The sequence below is a fragment of the Sphaeramia orbicularis genome, chromosome 2 (assembly GCF_902148855.1).
Source record: "Sphaeramia orbicularis chromosome 2, fSphaOr1.1, whole genome shotgun sequence".
NCBI lineage: Eukaryota > Metazoa > Chordata > Actinopteri > Kurtiformes > Apogonidae > Sphaeramia > Sphaeramia orbicularis.
This window is the reverse complement of record NC_043958.1, coordinates 17,659,370-17,674,380: the sequence shown is the minus strand read 5'-3', so window position 1 is coordinate 17,674,380 and position 15,011 is coordinate 17,659,370. Positions and strand designations below refer to the sequence as shown.

The window sequence follows — 15,011 nt, the reverse complement described above, 5'->3', positions numbered from 1 at the left end:
TATGACAACAACTAGTTCATAAAGTACTTCTATATCTAAAAACTGCAGTACATCATCATTTTGCAGTAATACATGTAGCTCTATGCTAATCATTAAGTGTGTAACAAAAGCTATCAGTAGTACTATGTAGCTTAGCCACGGGAACTCCATTGTTTAGTCCATTTACGTTAGCTACACTGCGTAAACTGTATCGTCTTCGTCGTGAAAACCTCGTGAACAATAAAATGACTTACTTATGGAATGTCAGCTTGTTGTCTTAAACTTTATACATAACTCAGCTGTGCTTTATCTTTTCTGTCGTAAAAGCACTGACACTGAACATTGCTTCTCGCTGTCGCTGTAAAGACATCACCATCAAACACTGTCGTTACTATAGCGACGCCGGTGCTCTCAATGGGCGGGATAAAGACTTGTAGCACAAGCACAATTGGGTAGCTCCGACGTCAATTAAACTATGTGAAGTTCCTGAAAATGAAGTCGACAACTGGCTGCTTACCCTTCAAAATAAAACGTCTCTCTGCAAAGGTGCTAATTATGTTATTTCACACTAAATATTTACAGGTTTTCAGTGCGCATACTCTGATAAATTTGCTTCTTTACTTCCTTTAGATTTGTAAGTATGTTGAATTAACAGAAAAATCACCTTTTTTTAAGTGTGCCCAAAATTAAATATCTTATTTTGAAAGTCCCAAAAGGAAGTTTAACATATTAATGCCACCTTGATATGGACGCTCTTCAAGTGTCCTGATAAGTACTGTGCGTACTTTATCAGCATTGGGGACAGGCCAATGTTTGATTTTCAGACTTCATAAATTTGCTGCATGACAGCATGCTTCCTTTTCATTCAAACCACATATGTGACCGGAGGCTTGAATCTACTAATCTTTAAAGAAAACGGAATTTGTCTGACAAAATGAAAAAGGCTGGACTTATTGGAATGCTTCTATTACCCCAGGTGAGAAAAGAAATGTATGTTTTCTATAAATCAGAAGGAAAAGGTTCCTTATTGCTTCCCTTTTTTGCTTGTTTTTTTGCAGGTAAAATCGTCAACAGGTTGTCATCCTCATGTAGATCTGGTGAAAGAGGAAGAGAGATGCATGAAAGAACAACTTCTTTTGAATACGGATAAAGCAACAAGTGAGTTAATGTTACATTTAAATTGTTTTTCAGGGCATATGTTTTCTGATCATTACTCAAACTGTATAAAAAATAGTTAATTCTTGCTAAATTAAAAAAGAACTTTGAGTTAATTTCTAAAGTGCCTGGGATAAGACAACTTGAAACTTTATAAAACTGTAAGGTAATGATCTGGTGACATCTACTGGATATAAATAGTAAAGCAGCATAAAATGTCAGGAGCACAACTGTAAAGATTTGCATATTAGGTTCTATTTCTGCAATGGAACTGTTATGGAATCTGAATTTTTTTGCTTGTTTATTCTATTGAAAATGGATCCAGACTGTACAGGATGGTGGGATGACCTCAATTGCTGGCCTCCTGCTTTTCCTGGAGAAACTATCTCTCAGCCGTGTCCAGACTTTTTCAATTCAGACGGTAAGAGAACACACACATTTACAATGACGCATGTATACCATCACACTCCCATTATCTACACTGTGTTATACTGGTTAATTATTTGCCTGGTGGCTAATTTGTTTTCATGGGGAACAGAGAAAGTGTCTATTTATCCAAACAAAGCGCCATAAAATCCTTGTGTACATAGACACAGAGGAACACAGTGGAGTGTGAAGTTTATGTTAGGAGATGGAACTGTTAGGTTTATAACAAATTAACCAATCAGAACCCAGTGTGACATTTATGTCAGTTTCCAATATTAAGTGATTTATCGCCTTTTATTGTAATATTATCCTCTGTATTTTGTGTTTTGTTTTGTTTTTTCGGAGTAAATCATGTATTTCCCTATATTTAATTTACTAATCATGTAAATGTACATAAAAGCTCAGAGTAAAATTGAGGATTATTACATAAAAAAATAGAGAAAACTGAAGAAAATGTGACTTTCACAGCAAAATGTATCATTAACTGAACATAAACCAAATGTCTCCATCTACAAACTCCACTGGTTTTACTGGTGAATCAGTGTTGTAGATCAGAAGTTCCCAAAGTGGGGTACTTGAAATTTTTTGGAAAAAATACATTAAATGAGTCATCATGTACTGAATACAAAATAATAAGAATTAATGCAGAAATATAAAACACAATAAATACATTCATATAATAAAATTCATTTCAATATTTTTTATATTATTATTATTGTCTGTCATTTTGTTTAAACTTTGGTAACATTTTAAGAATATTTCTATTTTATATTATTCAAGATGAGTTTATTTGAGTAGTTATTTTTTGTTGATGAAAGCTTCGTTTATTCATTCATGACCATTTCATTTATTTTTCTTAGCAATGAAAAGAGGGCACTTTTCAGTTTATATTTTGCATAAGATTTGTTATTTTTAATATATTAAAGTAAAATATATGTTGTTTGTTTACAAAGTTTTGAAAATAAAACAGACACCTTTGGCACAGGAGCAAATTTTGCCTCATTTTTCCAATCAAAATTGCTGAAGCGAGAGTTGGGGGTACTAAATCAAAGTTAAAGACTTTTTTTTTTTTTTTTTTTTTACAGCTGCCCTTGATTAGAGTAGTTTTTAAACTCACAATTTTAACTGTCTTGATTGATTTAACATTAAATTCTACATTTTAATCAAGAACAATTTTAGCTTTTGTTTAAACGGTCTCTTATTCCTGTTTTAATGTCCTTTACCTTTTCTTCCCTTTCCTTTTGTTTAATGTTTTATTTTTAATGTAATTTTATGCCTTTGTATAGCACTTTGAATTGCCTTGTGTATGAATGATGCTACATAAATAAATTTACCTTGGATAAAAATATATTTCAGGGGGTACTCCACTGTAAAAAGTTTGAGAACCAACCATGGGTCAAATCTGATGACCATGAAAAGATGAAAAACTGCATTTTACACCAATTATTTACATGAGTATTAGTTGATCAACTGGGATTAAACAGTTTATATCAGTAGATGATTTTGGTAGATGATGGATATTTGGGTCTTTATGGGTTAAATAAAGTACAAGTACATTTTTAATTAAACTGTATCTCTATTTGTTTTGTATTTATTGCAGTTATTGTGTATTTATCTATTCATTTACTTTTATTTATCTATTTTCTAGCTGGCATATTCTTCTATTTTGTTACTTATTTATTTTATTTTGTCTTATTTGGACTTATTTATTGGTTGATTTATTGTTTTTTATCCTGCCTCTGGTGTTTCCTCACTTATGCTATCCTCAGCTCTCGTCTTTTTTTATGAAGGCTGTTCTTATGCTAGTCTTTACCACTACAAAGTCATTCCTTACGTGTGCATGCATGTGTTTTATTGTGATTATTGTGTTACAATCTGCATGAAAAGTACTATATAAATAAAGTTTGATTGATTGATTGATGTGGTTTATTGACGTACCTGAAAAGAAAAGGTAATTCTCTTCACATATTTCATTAATGTATAATTTCCTGCAAGATGTATATTTGAGGCTGAGATTTTTATTGTTATTTCGCAGGCAGAGTGCATCGCAACTGCACAACCGACGGCTGGACAGACCTGCTGGTACCGCACGAAGATGCATGCGGTTACACATTTAATGAGACACTCCACTTCCTGGGAGAGGTTAGTGATGTCTGTGTGTAGCTCATTCGAGTGAGTAGCCAGCCATGACACAATTGATTTTTTTTTTTTTAAGTCAGTAATAACTCAAGCCAATAATTACCCAAAACACTTTTGGCATTTAATAAGCTGTAGGTTGTGAAATGAATTTATGCATGATCCCACGAAACCTGCATCTAAACCCTGTGGATGGTACTTTCTTACGGCTAGATTTCTTACTTAATTGCTTGAGTTGGAGCCAGGCTGAAATATAAAGCCTGGTAGAAATATTGTCAGCGATTTAACCCTTTCATGCATAGTGGTCACTGCAGTGGACAGATATTCCACAGCTGTTCTCTTGTATATTCATGGGTTTTGTCGTTTTAGTTTTATATCAACCAACACAATACACTGCAACTGATAACATTACTGTAACTTTGGTGTTCTTGAAAAACCTGATCTTATTTGTTTGAGTGTAAATCAATTCCTTGTCATTGTTATTAGACTGTAATTAACCTTTTTTGTTTTTTGTTTTGGCTTATTGTCTCTTTGTCTCCATGAAGTGAGTAATGACTAGTATTACAGTACACTACAAACAAAAAAGTTAAGTTTTTTTTTTTTTTTTGGTCATTTTTTTGGTCATTTTTGCCATTTGTAAATAAAACCATGTCTGGTCATTAAAAAATGTGTTTCAATTCAATTCACACACAAAAAGTAAAAAGCGTTGTGCAAGAATCCCAACTGAAAAAAATAGCCCAAAAATTTAAAATATCTGTAACTTTTTGTTTGTAGTGTATGTTAAAATGTGAGAAAACATCAAATTAGCAGCTTTTAATGTTTTTATTTCATAGTTTTCACAGAGTATATCAGTAAATACATGTTTCTTTGCTCCAAAAATTAAATGCATGGTGTCCAGCTGAGTGGACATTTTTGCAAGTCCATGAAAAATATTTTCATGTATATGTATATATATATATATATATATATATATATATATATATATATATATATATATATATATATATATATATATATATATATAATTGCATTGTTTTTTTTAAAGCCAAAAGAGGAATAAAATCACTCAAGAAAAAAAAAAAATCTTCATGAACATTCTCATAAATCATGCATGAAAGGGTTAAATTAAACTAAATCATTTTACAGTGCTACTCTGTTTAACACCTTTCCTCTGGGGTTGTCAAGATGTCAAATGACTTTCTATGGTATGTTAAGTAATAAATTATTGTTCTTTTTCATTCATTCAGCCGTCAGAATCCCATTTGTATTTCTCTTATGTGAAGACTATGTACACGGTGGGATACACCCTCTCACTCATCTCTCTCACCATCGCCATCACTATATTCTGTCTATTTAGGTGAGAAATAACGTAAATGTAATACTCATAATGAAGTGGACAGTCTCTTAAACGTTAACACTGGCACATTAAAGCATGAATGTGTGACTTTAACTCTAGGAAGCTGCACTGTACAAGGAACTATATTCATATCCAGCTGTTCATCTCCTTCATCCTGAGAGCCATTTTCATCTTCATCAGGGACTCACTGCTGTTTACTAATGAAGACCTCTACCACTGTGACTACTATCCGGTAGGAAAAAGAAAAAAAGTTTAACATCTTGATGGAATTAACCTGTAAAATCAGGCAGAGATGCAAAAGATTTACTACACGAATACATCTGAGAGCCAATAATAATAATAATAATAATGATGATGATGATGATGATGATGATGATGATGATGATGATAATAATAATAATAATAATAATAATAATAATAATGATGATGATGATGATGATGATGATGATGATAATAATAATAATAATAATAATAATAATAATAATAATAATAATAATAATAGTGTTAAAGCTGGTCAAAAAGTCATCAATGGCAGATACACTATATGGACAAAAGTATTGGGACACACTGGATTCAGGTGTTTCTTTTCTAACAGGGATCTGGGCTATAAAATAATAATGATAAATGCCATAATATAGTTTTATATTGGGATAAATATCATTACATTGCCTAGTTTGGTTTAAATTGTTATCTTTGTTTCCAAAATGAATGAATGGTTTATTTTTGGCTTGCACAGTAATCACCGCACTCAGTACAACAACCACAATAAACACAAAAACCAAAAAAAGGAATAAGCTAGAAGCAAAAGCTTATTTTTTGCCTATCCTTTTCACCTGACACACCGCTTACATTAAATTAAATGTGTACATCATCGAGGATTTGCATTATAACAAAAGAATCAATAACAACAAAAACACATCTATCATCTCCAAAATATATCAGAGATGGTTTTTACTTCATTTCTCTCAACATTAATTTGTTTTGATTTTTTTTTAATCCATGACTGATTTGAAATGTTCTGCCTCTAAATTTTTTAAATATTTTTCATGCTCTGACTTTAAATAATAATTTTCTACCGCAACTAACCATCTACTTTCTTCACCTCTCATTTAAGAATAAAATTTCCCTTTAAACCTTAAGCAAATATGATGTTTATATCTCATACAAGGTTATTTTCGTTGACAAAAACTAACGAAATGATGAAAACTAGAATCGTAAAAACATTTTTGTTAACTGAAATAAATAAAAACTATAATTAAAAGAAAAAAATGATAACTAACTGAAACTGTATTGTGTGTTTACAAAACTAACTAAAACGCATAAAAATTATGAATAAGATTCCTTTTGTTTTTGTCTTTGTCAGTGTTGGATTGATATGAAATCGATTTATTTCCCTCAAGCAATTTTAGCTGCTGGCACCATATGATACTTAACGGTCCGTCACTTCTTGTCACTTGTCGTTTATAGTCGTCTTCTCTTCCCCACTCTACCTGGAAACATGGAAACTAAAGTTGGGAGAAAGCAGCAGAGTCCTGTCTGGGATTTATTTTAATTTGACAGCGAAGAAGATAAAAGATGTAAAGAAACTAAAACTAAAACTAAATATTTAGAAATAACAAAAACTAATAAAAACTAGCAAACCTACTCTAAAAACTAATTAAAACGAACTGAATTAGAGAAAAAAAAAGTCAAAACTAAACTATAATGAAAATCCAAAACTATTATCACCTTGATCTCAAATCACCTTGAACAGGACATCTTACAAACTGTAGCCATGATGTGTCCCAATACTTTTGTCCATATAATTTATAAACATCAATATTTTTTTTTTTTTTTTTCGTGGATTAGGAATGTATTTTAAGCAAATTGACATATAATGGTTTAATATTACACTGTGACTCTGGCTTTTTATAATATTTTCTGGAAATATTCTTCACATAAACACAAAGAACTGCTGTTTCTAAGAACATGTGTTGAAATGAACGTTACTAAGCAGGTGTTTTGCCACTAGATGGCACCGATTACTGTGGATAAACATACTTTTACTCGAATATGCTTCAGTATTTCTCGTCTCTTACATACGGCAGGTGGCCTGTAAAGTCGTACTGATGTTTTCCAACTACTCCATCCTGGCCAACTACAGCTGGCTACTGGCCGAGGGTCACTTCCTGTTCACCCTGGTGAGCCGCTCCTTCTTCTCCCTGAAGAAACACCTCGCCTGGTACATCATCCTGAGCTGGGGTAAACCAATCACCTGTTTAGAAAAGCCTTTTAAAGCATTTTCAGACAAATGTGTGTGAATGAACAGAAAAGATGCCATTAACAGGACTGCCGCTGGTTGTCATCATCTCCTGGGGATGTGCCAAGTATTTTTATGAGGATGAAGGGTAACGGAATAATCCTCCTTTTATTCAGTCATAAATGTGAGGCTTTGACATATAAGTTATAGAGTGTTTTTTTTTTTTTTTTATACTGAAGATGTTGGGAAACCAGAGGACATGAATGGATTTGGTGGATCCTTCGGGTGCCAGTGCTTCTGACCATAACTGTAATAAATGTCATTTACTTTTAATAAAACATCTGCATCTGAACAAACTGTCAAAAATCTAAAGTATTCTCATGTTTTAACCATTTCAGATTAATCTCATATTCTTCCTGGGTATTATGAAGATTCTGGTGAGTAAACTCAGGATGCCAGACGCTCAGAGGAATGAGTTCAAGCAGTACAAGTAAGTATTACATTGATCATGTTTTGGTATTATTCAGTTATTATGTAGAAATGGGGCTGGTGTCAGATAGAAAAGTGACCCACCCCCAATAAATCACCAAATTTGTGAAAAAAAATAAAAAATAAAATAATTTAAGGTATATATAAACACGAAACATGTTATGAAAAGCACAAAACATATATTGCACAAATGTACAAGCACATGATATTACAAATATATTTGTGATTAACACCTGTTATTGATTCAAATCTCATAACCTTTACTGCAATCTGCATTCAGTGTTACATAGTTTTTGTTACAAATATTACTAAATTAATACATATATTAGAAAATAAATACATAAAACCTTTTTTTTTTTCATAATTTAGGGTAGATTTCATGTCATGTCTCATGTTCAGAAACTCAAAAATGAACACATTATTTACTTCAGTGGCTATATGAATGAATGCATTTAATAGTTTCTGGTGAAAATTTCATGTTATGTATATTTAAGCTTATTATGATATAGAAATGTATTAGAACATATTTAGTAACTCTTTAAAACCTGACACGTCATATGCAGTTTGGATGGCTGTAACTCTTCAACTATTTGCAACTGGAAAAATTTCAACAGTTTCTGAAACCTGAGATGTTTATAGGTTTTATTGGGTTATTATAGTAATTTCACTCACACCTGTACTAGAAGCTGGAGAAGAAGCTGTTTTAGCAGAATTATAACATGCAGGGAATGATTTTTTTTTTTTATCTTGCTTTGGACAAGACAAATTTTGAGAAATATGGATCTTTTTCTACAATTTTCTTGGAAATAATAATATATCTGTTGATGGCTGGATGGACGAGATAAATTGATATATATTCTGATTTATTTGATGTTTTTTTCTGTAAAATTATTATTAGTTGTTTCTTTCTTGTGTGTGTATTTTGCAATTTTATTTACATATATGCGCCTTGTTGTTTGTTAGTAACTTGTTGTATTGGTTAAAAGAAAAAAATGTTTTTTGTTTTTTTTTATTTATTAAGTATTATAACAGAATTATAACATGCAGTAAATTATAAATGACCGCTACATTTTGAAAGTTCTAAGTGCTCTGGGAAAATGGGCAAAAGACCTCACCCACAGCATATTTTTTAATTGTTTTATAGTCAAAATATTAAAAATTCAAAATGTCCAGACGGACCATTTTAAGCTCAGGGTTTAAAGGGTTAACAGTTCATAAAAGGGGTCACAATTCTATGGCGTGGGTCAGTTTTCCATGCTAGAAAAGTAACCCGGGGGTCAGAATTCCATGGGGTCAGAATTCTGTATGACACCGGTACTTGTTTATCTAAGCAAAAGTGGTGTGTTTGAGAAGTAGACCAAATTATTTGCTTAGTCAAAAAAAGAAGATTATTTGCTTTGTACATAAAAAACGAACAGGAACTAGCAGAAGGCCAGTATTTGCACATTCTTGCACATTATTTGCTTTTCTTGTTCGAACTTGTTTTTTATTAGGAAAAGTGTGTGGCGTTTTAATTATAATGAAATATATATTGAATCACAAAAACTATTTTTTATTAGTAATTTTTTTTTTTTTTTCATCAATTACTAGAAACTTCAGGTGACGCCATTTGAATTCTAGGTGACCCCACGTGGAGTTACGACCCCAGGGTTGAAAAACACCGGCTTATACCATGGAAATGGTTAGAGACATCAATATAGTTACTTTTGAGCACTGATAGGAAGTCATATAAGGACTTTCATTTAATTAGTTGAGTTCTCCTCCAGTGAAAGTACCACCCACTTCTATTGAGAGATGTATCTCCTGCATCAAGACCACAGGACTCTAACATAGCAGCAGAACCTGACGACCTCTCAAATTCTATTGATTCTTCATAGAACATGCCAGTGAGATACAAGATCATTGGTCCTAGTTTTCAAGTTGTAGTCAAAGATGCGACACCAGTTTGATTGATGCATCCTTTATAACAGGGGTGTCAAACTCATTTTCTTTTAGGGGCCACATTCAGCCCAATTTGATCTCCAGTGGGCCGGACCAGTCAACTAATAGCATAATAACCTATAAATAATGACAACTCCAAATTTTTTAGTGCAAAAAATAACATTAAATGATGAAACTATTTCTATCCAATACAAAAAAAGATATGAATAACTGGAAAAAATGGACATTTCTGAAGAAAAATAAGTGCAGTTTTATCAATATTGTGCCTCAGCTTATGATTTAAACATGTGCATTATAGATCGGTTCTACCAAGATACAAAACAGGCAGAATTTTGTTAAAATTGCACTTATTTTTCTTTAGACATTCCAGGTTGTTCATATTGGTTGAGGTTATTGACATTTTCTTGTTAAAGGATATCATAATTTAATGTTCTTTGCAATAAATCAAAGAGAAAAAATTGGTGTTGCCATTATTTATAGGCATAATATCATATTATTTTTCTCACATTAAACCAAGAAGAACATTTGGAGTCATTATTTCTAGGTTATTATGCTGTTATTTTTGAGTTTGATGCCCTTGACTGTTAATATCTTCAGGGTAATTTTTGCATTTTGCACTTTGTAAATTCATCTCGCGGGCCGGATTGGAACCTTTGGCAGGCTGGTTTTGGCCCCCGGGCCACATGTTTGACACCTGTGCTTTATAATGTCACAGCTAATAAACACTAATTATTATTATTATTAATTTTAATGAGGGTATAATGAGGTTTCTGTCTTTCCTCTCTCCAGGAAGCTGATTAAATCTACATTTTTCCTGGTGGCTTTGTTTGGTCTGCAGTACATCGTGTTTGTTTTCTTACCAGTCTCCGTCAGCAGTTCAGTGTTTAGGATTTGGACCTTTGCAGAACTGGCTCTGTCATCCACACAGGTAAACTGGTATTGTGTACAAGACTCTGTATATTATTAGCAAATACAGTTGCACTCACTGATGTGTGCACTATTTCTCTCTCTTTCACGGAAGGGTTTTGTGGTTGCAGTCCTCTACTGTTTCATGAATGGAGAGGTTAGAACTGCTCAGACAATTCAAAATGTCAATATGAATTTTAAAGCTGTGGATCTGTGTTTGAGTGTCATCCCACCTCCTGCCGACCCAGGTACAGCATGAGCTTCAGAGGAGGTGGAGACGGTGGAGGATGACACAGCACCTCCCGAGTCGGCCGAGGCAGTACCGCGGCTCCATCAGTCAAAGTGGATCTCCTCATACCCAGGTCTCCCTGCTGCCTTGGTCTCCATCTGGTCCGACAAGTGGACTCCCTGTGGATACCATCCAGATCTGATTCAAGCCTCATTGTTCTCTCTACATCAGCACATGGAGCATATATTTGACCAGACTTTTTATCCAGCAGCTTAACTGTTCAATCCATAAAGACCCAAACATCTAACAGTGACAAAATCATTTACTGATATAAAAAGTTAAATAACTCTTAATCCACTAATTCTATCAATACATGTAAATAATTGGTGTAAAGTGCAGTTTGTCATCAGATATGACCCATTTGGACGCTGAGAGGCTCCGTAGTTACCACGGAAACACCATCATCTTCTACAACATTGATTCACAAGTAAAATCCACAGGGTTTGATCAATGACAGCGGATTGTTTTAAACGCTCAATTATTGATATGTTAGCTGAAAAAGTCACTTTTTCTTCAGTTTTCTCTCGTTCTGATGTAATAACCTTTGAGTTTACTCTGAGCTTCTATGACCATCTACATGATCAGAGAATTAAATATAAGAAAATACCGGGTTTTCACTTAAAAATGCAAAATACAGAGCATAAGATTAAAATACAATGTTACAAGTCACTTAAGAAAGGTTAAAAAAATGACAAAAAAATTCACTTAGAAACTGCCACAAAAGGAGCACTGGGTCTTTATGGGTTAATCACATGACATTATCAACACTGTGCACATTTTTCTTTCTAGTATTTCCATATAATGACACGAGGGACATTTGAGGGATGTCTAGATCAGAAAGCTGCTGGTCCTCCTCAGCTCATCAACAATAAAAACGTCCTGAATTTTATTTAAAGCAGTGCTGCATTAAATAAAATTGCTCACAAATGCTTAAATAATACTTCTCTACCTGTATCAGTGACAAAAGAATGTGTGAACAAATACTTTAAAAGAAAAAAAAAACAAAAAAAACACAAAATGATGTTCAGATATTACATATTATATTATAACATATTAACTGCTACATTTTTAAAGTGGCCGACCAAAAAAAAAAGTCCCACTTTATTATTTCATTGGACTGTCGTTAACTTCAACTTTAACTGTTGCATAATTTAAATAAAGCTTAAACAATGCCACAACATTTATTTCTGTCATTTTTAAACACATAACATTACCGAACCTAGACCTGAACAACTGAATGAACCCCAGATCATAACACTACCCCCTCGGCTTGTACTATAGGCACTAGGCATGATGGGTAATCACTTTATACTTAGACCATATGACCTTTTTTCCTATGAAACACAGTCCAATCTTTATGCTCTATATCAAACTCAGGAACTGTTGAAATGAGAAGTGTTTAAATGTAGCCTTAATGGGCTCCAAATATCCCAAAATATCCAGGAAAACACCTCAAATCTTTTACTTGATTTATAATCTAACAAGACAGTTTTCGATGATGCTTCACACACGATGAATTCCCAAGAGAAGGAGAAACTGCATAAATTGTGAGACTGATCTAAACGGCACTGATTCAGCCATCTGTGCTGAACATCTGTGGGTTCAGAGTGTTTCCTCTGCAGATGAAAGTCAAAACTATTGGCAGGGGATGGAATCGTTGGATTTTAGTTTCAAGTGTGATTCATAGCGGACAAAAGAAACTAAATACAGAATCCGGAAAAAGTATTTAATAGTCACTCCTATGGTTCAAAATGATCAAGCAGCATTTATAAGACTCTTATTTTACCGTAAATGGGAAAAAAATTGCTTAGCATAACTGTTTAGGACTTAGCACTTTAGCACTTTCATGAAAATATGTATCAGTTCAAAATAAACAGACTCTAAATGCCATATTTTATCTTCAGTTTCTCCACCAGTTCAATGTAGCTGACCATCGCTTCATCCTGGGACAAACCTGTACAAATAAAAACAGAAAAACATGCTTATCTTTGTTGTTTTCATCAGGTTAACGATCAAAAACATGACAGAGAAAAGTAGAAATACAACTGTACAGGCTTCAAACCGGGCTTTGATCTTCCTTGAAATCTGGATTTTAGACTTTTTTTTTTTTTTTAAAAAGCAGGAATAATACCACTGAGATTAAAAACCTCTTTTTTAAGAGTGTCCTAACCACAGCAGCAGCAGAAGTAACACAAAATAGAAATCACAGCCATATATCCACACTAAAAATACACATAAAACACTAAAGTAAGAACATACATATAAAAAATCATCAATAATTTAAAAGGTACTAAAAGTTTAACAACAACGTTCCTTACATACGCGATTCCATCAATTAGAAAAACATCTACATCCGGGTTTATCCTTTTCCCATTGATTTAGAATGACTTTGAATGTATTTAACCCTTTCATGCACGAATTATGAGAACCTTAGTCAAGATTTTGTTCTTCAGTGTTTAGCCATGAAAAAAACAATGCGATCGAGGTTTTTTTTTTTTCTATGGAGTTACAAAAATATCCATGCATTTAATTTTTGAAGTAAAGAAACGTGTTTAAAACCCAATATCAGAACGTGATATGAAAACAATGAAATAAAAACATTTTTAATGCTGCTAATCTGATGTCTTCTCACATTTTAACATATTCTAATGCTAGTAATTACTCACTTCATGGAGATAATATGCAAAAAAAAAAACCTTCTTGTCTAACAAATAACAATTGATTTACACTCAAACATGTTAGTGCAGATCAGGTTTATCAAGAACAGCAAAGTTACAGTAATGATCTGAATTACAGTGTATGGGATGGTGCATAAGTGTCCACTGTGTTGGCTGATATGGAACTAAAACAAAACCCATTAATATACAAGAGAACAGCTGGAGAAGAACTGTCCACTGGAGTGGACAGTGCATGAAAGGGTTAAAGAGACAATGAATGTTTTACAGGATTTGAAATGTTATAATCTGACCTTTCCTTGCATTCCACGCATCCCATTTCCCTCGTCCTGTGAAGTCGAGAATACCAGGGCGATCTGTTGATACAGTTTTAACAGATAAGTATGTCAAAGAGCAAAACCAGACTGTGACTTTGACTCTTATACAGACATATCACATCATAAACTAAGGTTTCAACCAAAACAAATTCAATACATTTCTACTCTTATCGAATACATGTGACATTTAAATACACAATTATGGTCACAATGTCCTTTTTTCTCTATTAGTCTTGACAAGAATGAACAAGATAAAAAAAAAAAAAAGCTTAAGTCTTGACATCATTTTCAGAATGACACCAAACTGGCTAGGCCTCATTTTTTTGTCCCCTCAGTCTCCACCCAAGTGGAAACCGTTTCCCTGGTGAGTCACCCCCAACAGAACAGGACAAGAAAGAGCATGAGGCTAGTGTGGAATCTACAGCACAAGAAATCCACATTGACTTACCAATGTTCACGTCTCCAACTGTGGCTTGTTTATATAAACCGTATAATGCAGATAATTCATCTTTATCTGGTTTCTGGAGCAGAACCTTTGCCTCTTCCGCTGCTTTTTGAAAGGACTCCTGGTAAGATGAGAAAACAAAACCCGACACAGCAGAGCAGCATGAGATTTATGTCGGTACCTGGAAACCTTTAGATCCACAGTGTGTAGTTTAACACAAAAAAAGAGAAAAGGGTACAACAAAATTTGCAGCTTCTCACAACAATCAATCAAATGTATCTTCACACAGGTACTTAAACACAACTTTTGCTACATAACATCTAATGACAATGTAGTCAGAGGCCCTGTCAATGTATGTATAAATATATATGTTCATAATTTTACAAAACTTATGTAACACCTGAGGAAAATTGGAAATACTCACAGTCATGATGACAGGGAGAGACGCCTCGTTGCTGCTATGATCTGAGTTTTCAGCACTTTGTCACTTGTCCAACTCGTCCTGCAATTCTAGTTTTTGACTGTTTGTAAAATGGGAGGTACTTCAACAGGAAGAGCTCAAACAGTGCATTAGCAGAATAAGAGCATGCAATTCAGTAGGTTGATTATAAATATTGATATGTTGAATTTAAAAAAGAAACTATTTTTTTACATTAC

The 15,011-nt window shown here is 33.3% G+C and overlaps 2 protein-coding genes across 2 annotated transcripts; one reads left to right on the top strand and one right to left on the bottom strand.

The window, feature by feature from the left end:
• Positions 1-913: 913 nt before the first annotated feature.
• On the top strand, positions 914-11,147 carry LOC115436526 (secretin receptor-like). The gene is made up of 13 exons (XM_030159391.1): positions 914-955; positions 1,038-1,137; positions 1,460-1,555; positions 3,596-3,702; positions 4,944-5,053; positions 5,153-5,285; positions 7,141-7,294; positions 7,380-7,440; positions 7,532-7,601; positions 7,691-7,782; positions 10,512-10,650; positions 10,744-10,785; positions 10,877-11,147. The coding sequence occupies exons 1-13, from the start codon at positions 914-916 to the stop codon at positions 11,057-11,059; spliced, it is 1,329 nt and encodes a 442-aa protein (XP_030015251.1). The 3' UTR covers positions 11,060-11,147.
• Positions 11,148-12,629: 1,482 nt separating this feature from the next.
• Positions 12,630-14,953, bottom strand: LOC115435001 (acyl-CoA-binding protein-like). The gene is made up of 4 exons (XM_030157170.1): positions 14,779-14,953; positions 14,358-14,475; positions 13,886-13,948; positions 12,630-12,871 (listed from the first exon to the last, which is right to left on the bottom strand). Exons 1-4 carry the CDS (start codon positions 14,782-14,784, stop codon positions 12,798-12,800), a joined length of 261 nt encoding a protein of 86 aa, XP_030013030.1. The 5' UTR covers positions 14,785-14,953; the 3' UTR covers positions 12,630-12,797.
• Between the last annotated feature and the right edge of the window lie 58 nt (positions 14,954-15,011).